Consider the following 22,223-nt stretch of genomic DNA (forward strand, 5'->3'; position numbering starts at 1 on the left):
AATACTAACTTCACAAAAATAACATGGGGACTATTGAAAATATTGGCCACATAAGCTAAGTAGGACTTTTAAAAGAAAAATGATTTTTTTAGGTAATTCCCATTCTATACTGATATATAAAATTATGATTCAATACCTGTTCATTCTCATGGAATGGAGAGGTATATAAAGCACAATATCTAGCTAGAGAGTCTATGCAGAAATGTTAAATGAGTTAGAATTACTTGGCCCAGAAAGAACAATAATCCAATAATAATCTTCATAAGAATATCAAGTGCCTTTCCTAGAAGATGGGCATGAGTATTTTCAATTGCTACTAAATGCAGAAAAAAAGAATAAATTTGGATACTATGTGCTAAATTAGAGGTTTAAAAAAGTGTATTTTGAAATAATTCCAGACAAGGAAATATTTTCCAATAGACTATTAATAAATTAGGGCAGGACATAGATTTATTTATTTGTGTATCCCTGGAGCCTAGAACTGGGCCTGTTGCAGAGAACATTCAATGTTAAACTGAGTTCTCAATTATCTGGCTTGTTTTATGTGTAGTTCTATCTGAAAGATCACAGGGCATGTCAATATCCTTCCTAGTGTTCAAAAATGCTTCTAAGAGAGGACCATGACTCGAGAATTTACCTTTTCCTCCTCCTAAATGACGGCTATTCATTAAGAGAAAGACAGCGAAAATACTGTGTTCACTCACAGGTAATGGGATGTCAGGTAGGAAGGTGGGGTAAACTGAGCCTATATTACCTACAAAGCTGATTCTGAACTTTATGACTTGTAGAAAGACAAATCTATTTCCCTGGTGTTTGATAAGCATTATGAGACTTATTTTATCTTATAATTAATAAGTTAGTTGAACAAACATGAATGTTTATACTATTAAGGTGTGTGAGGGTAATATGAGAATGTCCACAGCTGATATTAGTCAGGATGGTGAGAAGGTGAACTTTATCGCTTACCTCAACAGCAGAATGGTGACCAATCACCAGCCCCATGACCCTAACAAGTACAAGAACTAGAAAAAATAACTCTAAATCATCTCATGGAGTCTCAATCTAAAGTATCATTCGACCTTTTGGTATTATAGCAAAATAAGGTATGTATACACTGAATATTCTCCATATCCTGGAATGGTGTATGCCACATTATGAGAGCACTATAAACACAGATGATTATCTATGATCAAGACTTGTATAGTCCTGAAAAGCATCATTTAATTAGACTTTGAAATGGTCATTCTCATAACTTAAACTTAAGAATGTAGTTGAAGATGCTTTAGAAATTAAACTGTGGTATGAAGGTTATCAACTATAAATATCTAAACCTTTACATAATCCTTCTTTGAAATAAATTATATCAAAATTATGTCAACATTTTAAAAAGTGGTTGTGGGTATATGGTTGTATGTGTGCATAAATGAAAGCACAATTTTTGTTGGTGGTGGTTTCATGGATGATGGAGAACAAGAAACTAGTATTAAACAGAAATTTTCAGCAAAGAATTTTCTATTAAATGGCTAGACTCTGGCCACCAAATAACATGAGGAGAAGAAAAAGAAAACATAACTAGAAAAGAGAGAATGCCCTCCCCATAATCATAAATTAAAGTGAAATAAAATCTGTAAATAGGGCTTCCCTGGTGGTGCAGTGGTTGAGAGTCAGCCTGCCGATGCGGGGGACACGGGTTCGTGCCCCGGTCCGGGAGGATCCCACGTGCCGCGGAGCGGCTGCGCCCGTGAGCCATGGCCGCTGGGCCTGCGCGTCCGGAGCCTGTGCTCCGCAACGGGAGAGGCCACAACAGTGAGAGGCCCACGTATCGCAAAAAAAAAAAAAAAAAAAAAAATCTGTCAATAGGTCTATAAATGTCATCTTAAGTTATACATTTCAAAGTACACACACATACACTTTTCTTACACATGAACACTGGGGAACATTCAGAACTTACTAGTGCTTGGGTCAAGCTCTGCCAGTTCGTCCTGACAAAAACCTAAAGAGAAAACAACAGGAAAAAAAAGATTACAATTCATGAATTACTCCAAGGTGCCTCCAAATATGAAAAATCAAGTATCATATAGCGGGGAAAAAAAATCCAGACTCAGATGTCAAATCTGGATTTGAATCCTAGCTCTATAACATTTAGCTACTGTACATCCTTCTTTGAGCCTCCATTTCATCATCTTTATATAAAAAAATGGAGACAGTAACAGCACTTATCATGGATAGTAATGAGGATTAAGTGAGACACTGATATAAAATGCTTATTTAGCACAGTCCCTGGCACAGAAGAGCTCAATAAACAGCACAAGTAATTATGAGTAAGCATGCCAAAGTTAGCTGTAAAAAGTTCATAATGAAATTACAGTGTACTTAATACTCGTCATGTTCTACTATGTTATCAATGAATTATTTTCCAAAAGAAAGCAAAATATACAAAATATGAACTTATAAAATATCCAACAGGATAATTTTACTTAAAATTTTCACAGTTGCTTAAGAATTTTACCTATACACACAAATGGGAGCAATTCTTCCATTAATAAATATGCTATTCAAGTTGGAATAAATACCTCTCAAAGCACATTTCAGGCCCAAAAAATCTGAGCTACATCTTTCTGATTGGTGTGTAACTATCACACTGAAGAGAAAAATCAAGCACAGTGAGTGGCAAACACCCAGCAGGTGTTCTATATACACAGGTGATGAAAGTTCTATTTTCCTGGAATGACTGCTTACTCTCTCCAGTTTGCCTTCTACTCATTCTCAGAAAAGCTTTTTCTTGCCTCCCTTATCCTTGTCTCATACACAAGGTCAAAGCCCCCTGTTATAATTATCTATAATGTTTTGTGCACTCATCAGCAAGGAATTATTGGCTCAATGTCTCATGCCACTATTAGACTGTTCCACTAACAGTGTTCCACCACCCCAGGGGAAGGGACCTGGCCTGTCTTGTTCACAGCTGTAACCCCATTATGTCTCACAAGCCTAGTACAAAGCAGATGTTCAATAAATATCAACTGTAGTATCTCAATGGTAAATTCAAAAACAATGGAGCAAAACTAGGACTAGAGGAATATAAGAACATTTTCTGTCATCAGAGCCAGGCAATCAGAAGCCAAAAGAGCAACTGAGCATCATGGGGAGAAGAAGGATTCAAACAGCAAGTAGACTGTTTAAACACCACTTTTAAAGTCCTTGCAATCCTGGGCATTCACCAAACAAGCCACAGTCCTTCTTGGTAAAGAACTATTCATCATCCTTCAAGACCCAGCTCAAATATGACAACTATGAAACGTGGAAAACAGAAGAGGCCTCTCCTGCATTCACAACTTAAATAACTGCCTCCTCCACTAGACAGTGAGCTCTTCAAGGGTAGGGACAGTGCCATATCCATCTGCAGAGCTGCTTCTATGCCCGAAACAGTTGCTGATACATTACGTAAGGTGCTCAAATGCATGATGAACTAAACAGAAAACACAACCCTGCCTCTAGATCACAGTCTAGGGGAAGGAAGTCACAGGATCAGAAAATCTAAGTCTAGCCTGAAAAGTGTGTGGAATGTCTGAATGAGGAAATCTGATCTGGAAAACCAGAGTTTGGAAGCTGCTAAAGTGGATGAGATGCCTAAAAAGGCTCACCTCAGAGCAACTTTAAACCATCTCTACCTAAACACATGGGGATCAGAAAAGCTGTGGAGAGATGCCAGGGAATGAGGAAATCACTCATTACACATGGGTCCAATACTGAACATCCTGCCAGAAATGAAACTGAGAATAAGCACTCACTTAACATAAATTGACTCAAAAATAGGACAAAAAACATGGGAAGGCAGAATAGTATAATGGGCAAGTTATAGTTCAAGCCACTTTTAGTTTAGTCATATGACTTTAGGCAAGTCACTCCCTATTCTGGACCTCAGATTCTGGACATTAAATGAAAAAGCTGTACTAGAAGTCTCAAGAAAAGACAAAGCCTAACACACTTTCTGAAAACAACATTCGGAACTCAAAGTAACTAGATCAAACACAAATAAAGACAGGGTGACTAAAAAAAAAGAAATACTATGAAAAATAGTTAAAGTGGACATCTATTGCTTTTATCTGCCTAGCAACCACTCCCCCCTTCTGGTTAATGGCATTCTGATTTTACTTTGGAGACTTATCCCTTTTACACTTTCAGTTGATATGACCCAAGTAGGATTGACCCTAACCCTGCTATAAACTGGGATTAACAACAGCACTTACCTTATAGGTCTGTTAAAAGGATTAAATGAGATAGTGCATGTAAAGACTTTACACAGTACTTGACAAAGTCAAAGCTCAACATATGTGAGCTACTACTAACTAACCCCAAGGGTCCATCCAATCTAGTGCTGTATCTGTGGTACCAAAGAGGAGATTATAGGAGGGTTAACTATTGACTCATTCATGACACCATCCTCAAAGACCTGGAATGGAACCCCCTAACATCACTAATGTAGTTTAATTACTTGCTGTGATTCCTGAACTTTTTTTATATTTTGAGCCTATAAATTGCTTGATGCAATAATTCCAGATGTAGTACGCTACCCCCCGAGAAAAGAAGAACTCTTTATATTTGCCTTAAAACGAATTCCTCCAGTGGTCACAAAGATCCCTGATTATGGAATTCAGTAACTATGTCTACAGTCCCTCCATCCAGTCCTGAGACCACTGGCTAATAATGTTGTCTCTGGCTTTACAGATCATCACTAATGCAGGAGGCTTGAGGAGATATGGAGAACAATGTTAATCCTACCTCCTGACAAGTCAATGGAATGGCTAGATCTGGCTACCGTTCTCAAACAGTCTCACCCAGATTCTCAGCAACCAGATCCAGTTAGCAAAATGATTCCTAGCTAGAAGAATCCAAACCACTGCTAGAAGTAACCCCAATGTGTGTTCAATTCAATTCAACACAGAGGCAAAGGATATCAGAATTGTTCAGTAAAAAGCAGACTCCTAAGGCACATAAATACACAAATATAACCCCAAAACCTTCTGCCTCACAAAATACAACACATTAAACAGATTAGGAAATGTTCTGAGAAATCCAGAGTCTTTGGCTGGTGACTTAAATTGCTTTAAAAAGGGAGAGACAAGAGACACAGATTGGTTCCTAAAATGATAGATATACCACTAAATCAGCATGCTCATAAGCAATTTGAAATTTAGTGCAAAGCTTATATATATTCTGTTACCACGGTTTAACTTAAAAGGCAGATGCATAGTGAAAAGGACATGGGTCTGAGTTAGAGTTGGATTCAAATCCCATATCTGCCACTATTTTTGTTTAATTAACTACCCTATAGCTACTTGTGAAATGGGGATAAAAATAACCATCTTGTTCAACTGTTGTGAGATTTGGTGAATATATATATAAATAATCTACTTTATGGCAAGAGATCAATAAATGGCTCTCAGTCTAGGAATTTTCTTTAATACAAAGGAAGATCCAGTTGACAAGCTTTTCTCCAATAGGAAAGAATTTGGCAAAAACAAAAAGATCAGTGACTTCTTAATCTGTGATTGGCTACAGTAATAGATTTTGAAAATATTGATTTTTTTCTTTATTTACTATTTTTGGCTATAAAGTTATACATTTACCACAATAGGATCTTAAATAAACTTTGAGTATCCAATTTTTTTCCAAATGTGAACAAATAAAAGCTTATGGGTAATGCCACTTAACAAATTCAAGTCTAAAACACTAGCTAATTGTAATCTATAATGTGTTTTTTACAAAAGCAAGTTAAATGTTACTCTAGGAATGTTTTAATTTCATTCAATTTGACTGTAGGAAGGCAGCATGGTGCAATAGAGACTTGGATCCTGGTCAGGATTCTGCCAATCTACTTTGAAGCCCACAAGGCAAAATTAAGGTGAGGCCCTTAAAAGGCAAAATTCTATAATTTTAATCAAACATCTCATCTTTCCCCAAAACAGAAATCACATATTAACATCAGTTTAAATGTTTTAATTAAATATGATATATAACATTATTTTACCTAGTCAACTGCAATTCAAGTTTCATGTACTTTAAAATGTGAGATATGAAGTGAAGCAGAGCTTCCAGAAGGAAGTCAGGGATCTAGAAGGATTTTGAAACTATTCTGCCTTATTAGGTTCCCTACTCTGTGATCCCAATTCCCTCTGCTTCCCACACCAAATCACCATCAGGGCTACTGACCATGAATTCAGGTTTTAGAGAATTTTGTTTTCCATACTCCCTAAGAAAAAAGCTAAAAATCTTTACCCAGGATTTGTACTGATACACAAGAGTCATTCACTGGTACTTTCTGGACCAAAAGCTCTGGTCATCTGTGTCAGTTTCCCATCTGCTTTGTGCCCCTGATCATGATTAGGTTCCCAATGAAACTCTGTGTCCTTCTTTCAGTCAGATCTGGTCTCAGCCCTAACTATCTCCAGCCTCAAGGCTGAGGCATATCCCAGGATCCCAGGAAAGGATGCTCAGTAAATGTTGAGGAACTACTTCTTTCACCAAAAAGCAATGGTACTAAACCACATGATACCACAATGAAGTTCTTGCCAAAATATCAAGTTCTAAGAGAAAATAACAGTTTCAGTATTCTCTGCCTTCGAAGTCTAGACCAACAATGTCCAATTGAAATTCCTACAATGATGGAAATGTTCTCTCTCTTCATTATCCAAAATGATAGCCACTAGCCACATGTGGCTATTAAGCACTTAGAATGTGACTAGTGTGACTGAGCAACTGAATTTTTAACTTAATTTAATTTTTATTAATTAAAGTAGCCACATAAGGCCAGTGGCTATTATAATGGAAAACATAAGACTAGAAAAAAAGTCCTCCCTCTTCTAAATGTATTATGCCACCTTTTGGACTCTGTTGCAGCTTTAAAGTAAATGAAATATGGAAATGCTTACGCTAGTGTTATTTACTAACCAATTCATAAGTTTATCAGTTGTTTTCAGAAAGTAATTCCATCAGCCTAGTAAATATAGTCACTTACTTCCTCAAATGTTAGTAAGTACCTGCCCACACTGTAGCAGCTCCTAGGCCTGGAAGATACAGGTATCAGTAAGAATGACCCTACTGTCAGAGAATAAACAGTCCAGAGGGGTACAGAATAAAAATTAACTACAGAGTACAACAATATGAATGTACTTAATGCCACTGAACTGTACACTTAAAATGGTTAAAATGGTAAATTTTATGTTATATATATTTTACTACAATAAGAAAAGATTAAAGCCAAATGAAATAAAGATAGCGAAGGAACTTCCCTGGTGGTCTAGTGGTTAGGACTCCACACTTCCACTGCAGGGGGCACAGGTTCAATACCTGGTTAGGGAACTAAGATCCCACATGCCGTGTGGTGCGGCCAAAAAATATATATATATAGTGAAATAGATAATAACATTAAAAAAATTAATGGTAGGGAGTGAATGATGGACAGATTGGGACAGATGGACAAGGTGAAACTGGGAAGCACTGCAGAGTAGTAAGAGCATATATTTTGCTATCAGAATAGGTTTGAGTCCTGGCACCATCACTTACTACTGTGTTAACTTAGGAAGTGACTTCACCTATCTGAGCCAATTTCCTCATCTGTAGACTGTTGTGAGGATTCAATGAAATGATACACTTAGGGCAGTGGAAAGCGCTTAAGAGCCGCTATCAATATTAGTGAGAACACAGCAGCAACCATGGGGCCAGGGGCATGTGCAAGGGATAAGCATTCACCAGACAAACAGGGCTATTTGAGAAACATATGCAAAGGAAACCACATGTAAAAGGCATGAACAGAGAAAGTGAACAGTGTTACCTGGTAATGTGATTTGACTGGAGCCCCAGCCAGGGCCATATCATAAAGGGTTTTAACTGCCATACACGGGGAGTTTTTGGCTTTTATTCTATAGGCAACAGTCACTGAGGAAAGGAAATACATGGATACACCTAGGAAGTGTGTCAATACCAGCCCAACTCTGACTAACTTCAATATAGTGGTTCTAAAATTTCAACCAGGTAACTATAAGCATAAGGGTTAAAGGGATGGGAGGAAAGCGCTCTGAGAGGGTAGACAAGATACACATGGCAAACCATTCACAGCTCCTGAAATTCTAGGAACTCTTCCCATTTTTCAGGGCCCCTCCCAACTCCATCTCCTATACTGCTTTTGGTACAAAGAATGGCTTAGGTAGCGGCTGAAAAGGAATGTAGCTTTTTTTTTTTTTTTTTTTTGGTAACAAACATTAGCTAGCTAAACCATGGCCTGCCTTACAGTCCAGTCTGCAGCCTACAATTTAGCCCCAGACCCAAGCAAATACAGAAACACTTTTCTTTAGATTGGCTGAGCATTAAATTCACATCTGTCTCTTTCCTTTCTATCCAGTGAGTGGGATGCCACTTGCGCCATTAGCTTTTGTTTCTCACAGGCAACCTGATAAACTATATTTCAGGAATAACAGAAAATGCTTTTGAATACAGAGACAGCACCACAAGTCCGCACAGCAAAAGCTGGCTGGCAGAACAAGTCATATTTCCCTTTCTCCACCTACAAATGTCAAGGTCACATTTTAAAAACTGCAACAAAAACAAAGCCCTTTCCCTAATGTCATTTTTTTTAACATGAAGTCTTAGGGGCAGAAAAAAAGAGTGGGGGGAGGAGAAGCCAAGGATTCTCAATTATATAACCTATTGTGCCCACATATTTGCTCAGCTTAAATGCTGCTTACAAGAAGTGTCTACATTTCTATGGAAACATTAATAAGTTCCATCTGATCAACCTACATCACCTTTCATACAGTTTTTCAGCCTTCTAGCTTTGTAATGGCAGCCTTGAAACCATACTGAAGGCAGAAAAGCCAGCTCAAGATTATGACATTTCAATTTTAAGATATTTTTAAAAATAAAAGCAGTACAAAGCTTCAAGGCTGTGGCTAGAGAATCAGAAGGTGAAAACAGTTTAGGAAGGCAATTCGGTTTGATGAGTCAGAGGTCATTAGTGTTTCTATGGAAATATAGTACAGGCATTTCTCAGAAAACTGCATGTACTGATGAGCCTCTGACATTTTTCATTTACAATTCCTGGATCTCTGTAGTAACAAAAGAGATTGTTGATAATTCTCCATTCAGCTTGGAGGTTAAAGAAATTTCAAAATGCACACATACAATAAAATGTATAAAATAATCTCTCAGCTGCCATTTACTGAATCTTTACTATAGGCCTGGCATTGGCGTGATGCTTTACACGAATTCTTCCTTTCTCCATCTTATAGGTTTAAACAGATTATTGTATTCTGTTACATGGAAAGAGCCACAAAAGTCAAAACAAGAGAACTTCTATTCAGAGCAGTTGGGCTAATAAAACCCCACCTTTGCAAGGTACATGCTTTTCAACAGCTACATGGGAACTTGACGTTATTTCAAAAAACAAACCCTGACATTCCCACAAAAGCAGGGCTTCAGAGTCCAAGAAAAAAACACCACACCTTAGATGAGTCCATTATAAACCTCCTCTTGAATAATCCAAGATAATCAGAAGCAGCTAGAGTAACTTCACTAACCAGATCAAACCGAAGTATAAAACTTTACATGAATGAATGAATGCAATATTGTAATTAAACAAGAACTAGGTTGTTTTGGAAAAATATATGTTACTCCCAGCAGGAGTAGGGAGAGTGAAGGAGATTTTTTTTTGCTCATTGTCATTTCAAAGACTAACTGAAGAAGAGTCCTACAGACAAAGGAGTTTGTTTGACCGTGGTCACAGAGCTTTCGAGGTCATTTCAGAACCATCTGTTGAGGATGATTTTTTTTTCTCCATTCAACTTTTCTGATTGAAAATATATTGTTTTTATAAACAGAAACATGCACATTTTAAAAATCCTAAGAACAATGAAAAATATTTTAAAAAAGAATGTATATATATATGTATAACTGAATCACTTTGCTGTACAGCAGTAATTAACACAACATTGTAAATCAACTTTACTTCAATAAACAAGAAAAAGCCTAAGAACAAAATGATTCACCTTAACTCTCTAAAATTGACCAGTTCAACTGAAGGAAAAAAAAACCTCCCAGACATTCTCTAAGTGACTTTTAAAGTACTTCTTATTAGAAACATAATTCTGGGCACTAATCTTTCTGACACACTAGTTAACCATTAATGCTAAAGCTCAGTACCATCTCTCATGTCTCAGCTTCAGAAATCCATTGTGTGGCAACAAAAAGATACAACATCTTTAAACTTCCACCCCAGAATCTTTCAAATATGAAGCAAAGCTAGTTGCTAGTTAATCAATCTATGAAATAACCCCAAAAGAAATTTTTTTTAACTATTCGAACTGGAGTCAAGATAGAAGAGCAAAAACCAACATATGTTTAGAGCACCACATAAATGCAAAAGACACTCCACAAACAGGATTAAGGGTGAAAAACTCCTGCTGCTTATTATTTTTTTTTTGCGGTACGCGGGCCTCTCACTGCTGTGGCCTCTCCCGTTGCAGAGCACAGGCTCTGGACGCGCAGGCTCAGCGGCCACGGCTCACGGGCCCAGCCGCTCAGCGGACCGGGGCACGAACCCACGTCCCCTGCATCGGCAGGCGGACTCTCAACCACTGCGCCACCAGGGAAGCCCCTTCTGCTTCTTATATGCTACACTTTCCTACGTTCTAAAATTAAACTCAATAAATATTTACCTAGCATTTTCAATATAGGGCACTATGCTAAGTTAAAAGGGATACAAAGATGAATAAAGCTGGCTACCCCTAGATGCTTACAATCCCTCTCCCCACTGGTAACCACTAGTTTGTTCTCTATATCTGTGAGTCTGCTTCTTTGTTATATTCACTAGTTTGTTCTATTTTTTTTAGATTCCACATATAAGTGATATCATACAACACTTTGTATTTGTCTTCCTCTGTCTGACTTATTTCAATTAGCATAATAACCTCCAAGCCCATCCGTGTTGCTGCAAACAGCAAAATTTCATTCTTTCTAATGGTTGAGTAGTATTCCATTGTATGTATATTACCACATCATCTTTATCCATTCATCTGTTGACAGACACTTAGGTAGCTTCCATATCTTGGCAATTGTAAATAATGCTGCCATGAACATTGGGGTGTATGTATATTTTCGAATTAGTGTTTCTGGTTTCTTTGGATATATAGCCAGGAGTCGAACTGCTGGGTCATATGGTAGTTCTATTTTTAGTTTTTTGAGAAACCTCCATACTGTTTTCCATAGTGGCTACACCAGTTTACACTCCCACCAATAGTGTACAAGGGTACCCTTTTCTCCACATCCTCACCAACATTTGTTATTTGTGTTCTTTTTGATGACAGCCATCCTGACAAGTGTGAGATGATGCTTCATTGTAGTTTTGATTTGCATTTCCCTGATGATTAGCGATGCTGAGCATCTTCTCATGTGCCTGTTGGCTGGCTCCCAATTTTCAGCATGTTTAGCAAGGAATGGAAGGCCTTAAATCATAGAAATAGGGAACTCCCTGGCAGTCCAGTGGTTAAGACTCCAAGCTTTCACTGCCGAGGGCCCAGGTCTGATCCCTGGTCGGGGAACTGAGATCCCACGGGCCACGTGGCACTGCCAAAAAAAAAAAAAAAAAAAATCATAGAAATAAGCAAGTCCAACATTTGAAAAGCTACTTTTTAGAACCTTCTTTTCCTTGACTCATCATGAAGTTTGGAAAGGGTAAAACATCAATTCCTATTTCCAAACTCTTAACTCTTTATACAGAGATAAAACGTCTATACCAACTCTGATGTTAAAGCAATTTCCTAACGTTGAGACATCAATAAAGTGATACACTAGGGAGGCAAGACACCTGAACACTAGCCTTACTCTGGTACTAATAAGCCATTTGTGTGATGCTAAGGGATCTACTCCCTCTGTGCTCCATTTTCTCTTCAGTAAAAGGAGAAAGTCTGGCTAATTTTCTTAGTATTTTTTCAGCTCTAAAGTCTATGAATTTTTCAAAAGTTGGCAGTTGTGTATACTAGGGGATACAGAGGATATAACGTTAACACTTGAGGAACGCTTAAGAGGTTTCCAAGATTCTTAGATTTTTTTTTTTTTTTTAACTAGAAGAAACCTTATAAACCATCCCTAATCTCTTCCATCCCACTCTAGCCCCCATTTTACAGAAGGGAGAAACTGTGTAAAGGGAGTAATATCTGTAATATCTCTCTGATTTAAACAATTTGGCTTTGGCATTTTCCTAAAGGCTTTGGCATTTTCCCAATCTAAAAATGGCAACAATAATAGTATGTACATGTCACAGGGCTCCGAAGAAGATTAAATGAAATGAAAGAAAATTTAAAGCACTCAAGAGAGCACCTGGTGCATAGTACATGTTTAGTAAAAGTTAGCCTTTTTTTTTTTTAGATGGACCAGTTATTCAATTAGGTTCTTTGTAAGAAGTTTAGAACACTATTTTGTGAGGATAAATTCCATTTGTAAGGGCAAACACAGAGCGGAGGTAGCCCTGGAGCTGAGGAGCAGCTTTGATTCTTCATAGAATTTGTGAGTCCACAGCTTTCTGATCAACCTTGCGCTGCTCTGTAATCTCATTTTTCTCTCTCTGTGGGTCGAAGATCTCACCTTCCGGGTGCTTGGGCTTACACAGCTTCTTCTTCTTGAAGCATCAGTGAGATGTTCTAGGATTTTTCACACCACTGATATCAATTTTGATAGAGGTGGCAATGACAAATTTCTGGTGTGTTCTGCGGAGAACTCGATTGAGGGACAGAGGCCCAGTCACAAGTAGCAAGCCACTGCTCAGATGCTTCAGAAAGATGACCCTCTTGCCTCCGTGGCGCCCAGTGAGGCAGATCAGAATGGTCCCAGGAGTGATGCCAGCACGCAGTTTTCTCACGTTTACTGAAGGGTTTTTTGCCATGACTTAACAGCTTTCCAGGCACATTTTCAGTAGGATAATACCTAGGCGTTTTGTGAAGTTAACCACTCGGGTACCACCATTCTTGTCACCACCAACTGGTTTTGTGACAGTAGCAAGGACCATCACCTTCTTTTTCTTTTCAACCTTGGATTTAGCTGCTGAATACTTCATCTTGTACAAGGCCTTTCTGGAATACATAACCAATCAGGAATACTGGCCAATTCCTCTGACCAAGACAGGGTTTCAGCTGCAGTGGGGCTTCCCCTTCTTAACCTTTTTAACCCTGTCACCAGCATCAGCCTTTTTTTTTTCTTTTAATTTTTATCGGAGTATGGTTGCTTTACAATGTTGTGTTAGCCTCCACTGCACAACAAAATGAAACAGCCATACACACAAAGATATCCCCTCCCTTTTGGGCTTCCCTCCCATTTAGGTTACCACAGTACATTAGGTAGAGTTCCCTGAGCTATACAGTATGTTCCCATCAGTTGTCTAATTTATACATAGTATCAATAATGTATATGTGTCAATCCCAGTCTCCCAGTTCCTCTCACCCCACCCCTTTCCCCCTTGGTATCCATACATTTGTTCTCTACACATCAGCCTTCTTGGCTTCACATTTTTTCTCTTTAGTATCTGGCTTCTCAGCTTTTTCACTGCCATCTTGTAAGATGGGAAAATAGAGTTAGCCATTATTATCATAGTTGGGAAAGTCATTCTGATCTTCACCCTCCAAGCCACAAATATAAGTATACTTGTGAAATAGACTTCTTGATTAAAAAATATAAACCACTTTGCAGCAGCTCTAGGGAAACTGTTCCACTCAGTGCACACATAGAGAATAGGACCTTTTATTAAGTCATCACTCAGTGCTATTATTGAGATGTTGGCTTCTTGAGGAAGCTACAGCATTCATGTGAAAACTGACCTCTGGGTCAACCATTCAGATCTCAGATCACCAGACCAATGAAATAAATGACTGGGGCATGTTTGAGAGCTACAGATACTAGTCTACCCTGCCCAACTAAAATCATACTCTACTTGTATAATACATGCATCCTTTTAATTTTTGATACCTGTTATAAGGTCTGTCAGCTTAGGGGTAAAGTTCATCTTCTAACAGTATCATGCATTAGCATTAGCACAAACATAATGTAGCATTCTTACTTCCGAACATGTATCTCAAAACTAAGTGAAATACCAAAAATGTCACGCTTCCAGAGTGGGGAACCATTACTTGGTATACAGCACTTCTGATCTGACTTTAGCAATCCAGTTTCTGCATATGCTTCACATTCCTGAATAAGTCAAAGTGACCATATTTTTAGAATATTAGCTAATGATGTCAAGATGAGAAGAGTGTACTCATAAGGTCAACAAGGCAGACTGAAATACAAGCTGACCTGGAAACTGAAGTTGTGTAGACATACTGGTTGCTTACAGTCACTACCATGTTACAGTCTTCGTGTTTTCAGTTCATGATATTCATTTTTTTTTTGCTGTACGCGGGCCTCTCACCGCTGCAGCCCCTCCCACTGCGGAGCACAGGCTCCGGACGCACAGGCTCAGCGGCCATGGCTCACGCACCCAGCCGCTCTGCAGCATGTGGGATCTTCCCGGACTGAGGCACGAACCCATGTCCCCTGCATCAGCAGGCGGACTCTCAATCACTGCGCCACCAGGGAAGCCCACGATATTCATTTTTTAACTTGTTCCACATAGTATTAAGTAGCCTAATGTTATTTTGCTTTATTTCCTAAAAGCCATTAAGTATTACAATTCCTTCCCATTCCACACAGAGATCTACTTCTGTGTCACATGCCCAGGGCCAGCACTGCCTCCCTGTTTGCAAGGACATGTCCTAAATCCCACAACAGCATCCTTCTCCAACACCACTAATTGGTTTTGGACTTCATTCTTTTCCTTGGAAACACAAAAAGGTATCTTTTAAAAAAAAAATGGTCAGGGACTTCCCTGGTGGCGCAGGGGTTAAGAATCCACCTGCCAATGCAGGGGACACGGGTTCGAGCCCTGGTCCAGGAAGATCCCACATGCCGTGAAGCAACTAAGCCCCTGCGCCACAACTACTGAGCCGAGCCTGCGCTCTAGCGCCCGTGAGCTACAACTACTGAGTCTGCGCGCCTAGAGCCCGCGCTCCGCAACAAGAGAGGCCACCGCAATGAGAAGCACGTGCACCGCAACAAAGAGTAGACCCCGCTCGATGCAACTAGAGAAAGTCCACATGCAGCAATGAAGACCCAATGCAACCAAAAATAAATAAGTAAATAAAAATAAAATAAAATAAAATAAAATTTTAAATGGCCAGTTTAAAAAAAAAGTTAAGAATTTAAACAAGCAATTTTCAAGGGGCACAACTGTCCCCATGACTAAAAATGGAGGTGGCATTAACTCTGAAGTTTGGTTTTAATTTTTGCATCTGCCATTAAAGCAATGTCTTCTAAATACTAGACTCCTTAAGGTACAAATGGCCCTTAGGATCCTCCTCTATCAGAATATGGTGCTGAGATTCCAAGAGTGTGAGGCCTAGAGTCAAACAGCCTATATTTGAATCCCATCTCTCCCATTTACCAGGCCAAGTCACATAACTGCTCCCAGTTTTCTCATCTGCAAAATGACAGTAATAATGTAACTCTCCTTATAAGACTGCTGCACATAATTAGTACACGGTAAGCACACAATAAATTTCAATTTAAGAAAAAAGACAAACGCTTAACTACAAGATTTTCAGAAAAAGATAATGATCACAAACTAAGGACTAATGATACTAATTTTGCACATGAATAGAGTTGCTAAATCACAATTCAGCTAAGAAATTGGTTTGGGACAAAATTTTTTCCTTTCAACAGGAAGAACACAAATACTTCATGCTCTAATCAAGAGAGACATTAAGTTTTTATGATTTAGAACTTAAAGTGGTAAAATTCTAGATACAGCATATGAGCTAGATAATAAAATTTCAAACCCTTGTTCTAAAGTCTCCATTACTTCATACCAGGGCATGCTGACAAATCTTACCCTGGGATAAGCTCTGGGTTGAAACCCTGGGTTCAAAGTGTCAAAGAACAGTGAATCATATATTTTAGCTTATGCCAAGTACTAGAAAAATTTTATTAACGTATCAATTATACCAAGTTTGACCTGCCATACACTACACCAGTCTGGCCTCTGGGATTAGAAACCTATTAGGAATAGGTTTCACAAGATGATTTATCAAGAATCCACAGTAAATGTTCAAAGATATAACCTAGCACAGACAAAGCACAACATAGTAGACAGGAAAATCAATTCATGGGGACTTCCCTGGTAGCGCAGTGGTTAAGAATCTGCCTGCCAATGCAGGGGACACGGGTTCAAGCCCTGGTCCGGGAAGATCCCACATGCCGCGTAGCAGCTAAGCCCGTGCACCACAACTACTGAGCCTGCACTCTAAAGCCCACAGGCCACAACTACTGAGCCCTCATGCCACGACTACTGAGGCCTGCGCGCCTAGAGCCCGTGCTCTGCAACAGGAGAAGCCACCGCAATGAGAAGCACGTGCACCGCAAGGAAGAGTAGCCCCCACTCACCACAACTAGAGAAAGCCCACGTGCAGCAACGAAGACCCAGTGCAGCCAAAAATAAATTAAATAAATAAATTTATGTTTTAAAAAAAGATTTCTGCCAAATTAAGATCGATAGTTAGCACAGCAGCATTTTCAAGAATGTTCAATTTGTCTCTATCCCAGCTCTCTGCTGCTCCTGCAGCTGGAAAGAGCCAGGGCAGAGAGGGGACCTCTGCTGGTGGAAAGATACAGTCTGCTCTGGGCTGCAGGTAATGGGGGAAAAGATGGGGTACAGGAAAAGGGAGAGAAGAAAAGGGCAAAAAATGACAGGGTAGCAATTTAGAAGAAGGAAACTGACAACAAATTCTGTAAGTTCTACAAATTAGATTCAGCAAATTGATTTTTGTTGAACTGAATACTGGGTAAAGTGGATATTTGGCAAACCAGTTTCAATGACTTGGATTTCGGTGAACTGGCTTGCTTACCCAAGAAGTAGGTATATTAATGTTACTTACAGATAAGGAAATTGAAAAATGTTAAATAACCTTCGTACAGTAACACAGCTACACTCCAGGTTCTTCACACACTACATCAATTCATTCTCCAGTAACTTGTGTGGTGATTCTACATCCTTTCAGCACCACTACCCTCCAAAAAAATCAAAAAAGTAGGAGAGACAGGCTTTAAACCCAGGTCCAACTAGAGCTCATGCCTTAACACACCTAGTTAATCACTACATCATAATAATAGTTCTCTGAAATAATTTTAAATTGCCACCCATACCAATGCAGTTTGTCTACCATACTACAATAACTACTTATTCTACCCTCTTCTGCAAAAATTAGTATCTGCTGTTCAGAGGCTGAGTGGCACTGCTGCTGCCAGACTAAACTAGAATACTTTCAAGGCAAAAGTCAAGATTGTAGAGACATTATTACTTTATTTAGGCTGGACAACCTTATTACTCATGATTTTAGATCAAATTTTGCACAACTGAAATTGCTTGAGAACCCGTACTACCATCTTTAGGGATCCCACACTGACAATCCCTGATGTGTGTGTACATATACACACATACATATACACACACACACAAACACACACACACACAGGTATATAGTTTTATGATCAATTATTTTGGTCAAAGTGTAGGCTAGCCTCATTAAGTAAATGTAAAAACTAAAATAATCCTAAAGTCTACACAATCTATATAAGACATTAGTGCTTGCTCAAACTGTTTGCCTTACTACTGGGGTCTTCAGGGATTTATCACATTTATCATGCTAAGAGAAATGTCTTATCTCACCTACTGACACATAAAACTTGACTTTTCTTGTAGCAACATGTTCAACTTTCCTCCTATCAATAAGATAGTAGTTCAAGGCTCTCTAAACAACTGAAAATATATTTTGTTCTTTTTGGTAAGCAGAAAAATTCTCTACTCATAGATCTTATGATACAGCCCAAATATAAAGCATTTTTGCCTCAGCATAATCAGGAACTTTTACTAACAAAGTTCCCACTCCTGTAAAATATTTTAGGAATGAATTAAACTGTTACTTTTAAAAGGCATTAAACATTTATTCTGATTTTGAACACTGGGTTCAAAAATCTCTTTATGTTAAGATGGGGAAAAGAAAGATCTTTTAAGCAAACTGACACTTTGAAAAACATCACCCTACCTTAAACCTCTTCAAATACATATTTCAAATGCTCAACGAAGAAATGACAAAGCTAATTTTTTTTTGTCCATTCCAGGCTTCTCTTCTGCACTTTAAAAGTGCCTCTTATTATTTCTGATTTTCAACGTACACCCAAGGCTACCCTTAATGTTTTAGCAAATAGAATATGATTCTTCCTAACCTCTTGTGAAAACAACAAGGACTATAAATTTAACTCAAGACAGCTTTTGTCCTTCAGTTAGATTCAAGGTCATCTCAAGGCTTTTAATTACTAACCAGGATTTGAGAGGGTCTGCAATTGGTATAGTCGAGGGAAAGAGCAGCTGGCTTATTCACTTTCTTATTAAAGAGCCTTATAAAAACTGTGTCTTGGCAAATTGCAAACTCTCTTACCACCAGTGGTGAACACAAAGAAGCAGAGCAAATGATCTTCAAACATTTGTGTTTACTCTCAATCAACCTCAACTTTTAAAATTACTAGAAGACTCTTAAATCTTAATTTCAGCAAGTATGTTTTATGATTTAATTCAAAATTTGTAGATAGCCAGACTCTGAAAATATCTGTTTCCATTCTGAAACCAGCCCTGTTAAAAATTATGAATGCCCTTCAAATTAGCATAAAATTTATTTAGGTTTTTCACTATCAAACCCTGTGCAGGGTCAGTGTTTCAGCCACTGAGGAAGCCATGCAGATTATGCAGATATCTAAAGGAATGTAAGTTTAACTTCTCTCTCCATGTACTTAATTTCCAATCAAATTCAGTTTTAAGTTTCAGGACATATTCAAGACTTTGAGGAAGTTGATATAGTTGTATTTGAAGACACAGAGACACCCCCCCACCCCAATCCATCCTCCTGAAATTTTCAGAGGCAACCAGAGAAGGCTCCAGAGTGTCTTTGTGACCCATTCACCCATGATCTATAGGAAAAAGAAGGCAGCCTCAGAAGGGTCCTTAAGCACTGCTCTGACCAGGCTGGAGATACTGGGGTGGGGGGTAGAAGGCAATGTGCATGGGGGGCCTGGTGCCAGAAATCTAAAAGATTCAGAGGACAAAAGGCATTGGGAACGACTTCACATATCCCTCCATAACATAAGAACAGAGGAAATAGCCTACCAGTGTCTCAATTCTATCTCAAGCATGAGGCATTTATTTAAAAAATAGTAGTAAGTCCTAGACGTTAGTATACAAGATATCTTAGTGTAAATTAAACTGGTTGATGGCGATGGTACACCGAGGTAGATACATACTTCTAAAAATTTATCCCCCAAAAAATAAGCCAAAATAAAAGAAAGCACAAGATAGTCTGAGCAGTATTGTTATACCAGTGAGAAACTAAAAACTATCTTAATGTCCAACAGTGAAAAACAATGGGCTGTCATATAGCTATTAAAAGTTTTAAATAAGTTAATGTTGAATCAGTAAAGTTTATAACATGAGAAAAAGGCTTAAAATTAAACAAAAAGCATAAAACATAACGGTATATACTGTATGATCAGAACAATACGCTAAAAAACTAGGATTTGAAGAGTCTAGAAGAAAACATAAGAAAATGCTAATAAAAGTTGCTTGGAGACAAGATTATACATAATTTTCCCTTCAGTTTCCATATTTTCTACAGTGATTACACATTTCTAATTTTAAAATCATTAGATTCCTAAACAGCTCACACCTAAGGAACCTAAGGGCCACAGGCAATTCAAGCACAGAACTCAGAGATCACACCATTTAAAATCTAAATACAAGACAGAGCTAAATCCCTCCTGCTTGTATGCAAGCACTTCCAACTGTGTTGCCCAGGAAGCGTCCCTTAAACAACGCTCTAAACTTGCTTTCCAAACACAGCATTGGAAACACTGGGTATCCTTCAGCCAGGAGCCCTATCTATGCTCCTGAAACTAGCTTTGGAGAATAAATTTACAGTACTTCACACACTTCATACTACCCATAGATGCTCGGTAATTGTTTTTCTATTAATGGGCACACTATATGAAAAGCAAACTTACTTTGAAATATTTTTAAAAGGCTCACGGCAGATAGTGCATTTTATCTTCAAATGTTTAAATGCATTTTTTCATCACAGTAGTACTTTCAGTAACTGCTCACCAGCAGTTAGCTCTGAATTCCAGCCAGCCCAACTATCTTTCAGATTTAATCTGTCAGCAAGTAAGGGAATATTTTTTTGTGGGAAAGCAATTGTAATTTCCCACATTAGGTGATTGATTAAGTTCTCTCCCCTAAAAGGCTGATTGGTTTCCTGGTGCCAGTAAAATGATTGATGAATATTTCAACTGCAGCTCCCTTGCTAACCCCCCTCCACCCCTCCCCCATACATTGCCGCCCCTTTCCTGCTGGGTTCCCTTTTTCCAGACCAACAGCATTTAAGAAGGTTTTGCAATTTTCCTTAATGAATCCAAGTTCTCAAACTCAGAGCATTTGATCTTAACAGGATAGGACTCTTCTCAATGCTGAATGAGTTTTGCAGATAAAAATCCCTTTACAAGGAATAAGAGAAAACTCTGAAATGAACTGTGGGTTTAACTCAATGAATGAAAATGTACTTACAAAAGAAAAGTGTGACATTGAGGGGGTGGGGTTATAAATGAGAAGAAAAGTGATCGTGTTAAAAAGAAAAAAACAAATGAAAACTCTACATTGAATTTCGAGTTTACATTACAAATTGTCATAATGTCATAACTTTAACTGCAAACATTTCTATGCGGTAGACCCAGAGAACAGAATTTTCATGTAAATTATGTGATCCTACAGACTTTACAGCAGCCAGGTATTCTAAAATTTAAACAGGGAAACAAGGTATGGTAAGCATTAAGGAATGTAAATATTGTTTGAGGGATTATTGAACAGTATCTGTAATCAAAATCATCCCAATGAATTTGGGCTCTGAGTACCATAGTTATTTGCTTTAGGCAGGGCTTTCCTAAATTGCAACTTCCTGTTTTACCCAATTCATTTCATCATAAAGCTGGAAAATTCCTTCAGGGATTATCTAATTTAGCTCCTTCATTTTATACGTGGACCCATGGAGACATGCCTTTATAAGAAAGCTAGAATGAGAACCCAGGCAAAACCTAGGCGCATCAACTATTTCCTGAGCCTCATACCTCCTCAAATAATGTAGTTGGCCTCCTCTCACAAGTCCTTTCCTGCTCAAACTACATTGCTACCACAATCTATTAACCCCCACTGCCACATCAGTCTCACCATCTCCTTGCTAGGAAATCACTATCTATATTTTACAAGCTTTAGACAACTGGTTCTTATATTTCCATTTTCAAAGGGTCACATCAACCTTAGATTTGTCCTCCTCTTTTTCATATAGCCAGCTTTTGTGTGGCAGAAATAAAAAAGGTATAGGGGACAAAGCTCATCTTTTTCCTAAACCACATTCCCCAACATAGTCAAGCAAACAGCCAGGGGTTTATTGGCCATCGCATCTTAATCTGGTGTATCTGGTCACTTTAGGTATAATGAGAGCTACATTTCCAAACAGAAATGTAGCTATATTCTGGTTCCAGGAGGGCCTGTCAAACCTTGGATTTAGCTTCAACACATGGCTTGACTTACATACTTGCCCCAATTTTCTGAAGTGACTGAAAAGCACATTCCCTTCCCTTATATTTTGCAGACTTTCTCTGACTACCAGCAAAGAACTCAGACTCAAAGGGCTCTGATTAAAGCAAAAGACTCAAGATTCCTGACCTGACCGCTTTCATTCGTCCATTCATTCAACATTCATGAAACACCAATTTCTTGTGTTTTTAGTGCTGACGCTACAGATACAAGATATGATATCCCTGCCTTGAATGGCTCAAAACCCCTTCTTACCTTAGCACTCAAGGATTATCTCTGATTCTGCAAAATTATTTTCTGCTCAGTTGTTTTCTGGTTGGCTTATTAAAGCTAACATGAGAGAAAGAAAAAAAAATCACTTGCAACTCTAAGGGTGGATCTCTGTGACTCTCTAATCTATCGGGAGTTGAGTTCTGGGCCTCCTTAACAACTATAAATGGCCTGGATTCACAAGTGT

General features: G+C 38.5%; 1 protein-coding gene and 1 pseudogene across 2 annotated transcripts in view; both read right to left on the minus strand.

The window, feature by feature from the left end:
* NR6A1 (nuclear receptor subfamily 6 group A member 1) overlaps positions 1 to 22,223 on the minus strand; it is a 202,885-nt gene that overhangs the window by 171,787 nt on the left and 8,875 nt on the right. For both annotated transcript variants that reach the window (XM_029202822.1, XM_029202823.1), the window contains exon 2: positions 1,952 to 1,993. In XM_029202822.1, the coding sequence (XP_029058655.1) occupies positions 1,952 to 1,993 (42 nt within the window). The remainder of the gene's footprint in view (positions 1 to 1,951; positions 1,994 to 22,223) is intronic.
* Positions 11,695 to 13,347, minus strand: LOC114884132 (annotated as a pseudogene).

Source organism: Monodon monoceros, unplaced genomic scaffold (genome assembly GCF_005190385.1).
Source record: "Monodon monoceros isolate NGI ecotype Baffin Bay Population unplaced genomic scaffold, NGI_Narwhal_1 Super_Scaffold_5, whole genome shotgun sequence".
NCBI classification, from domain to species: domain Eukaryota; kingdom Metazoa; phylum Chordata; class Mammalia; order Artiodactyla; family Monodontidae; genus Monodon; species Monodon monoceros.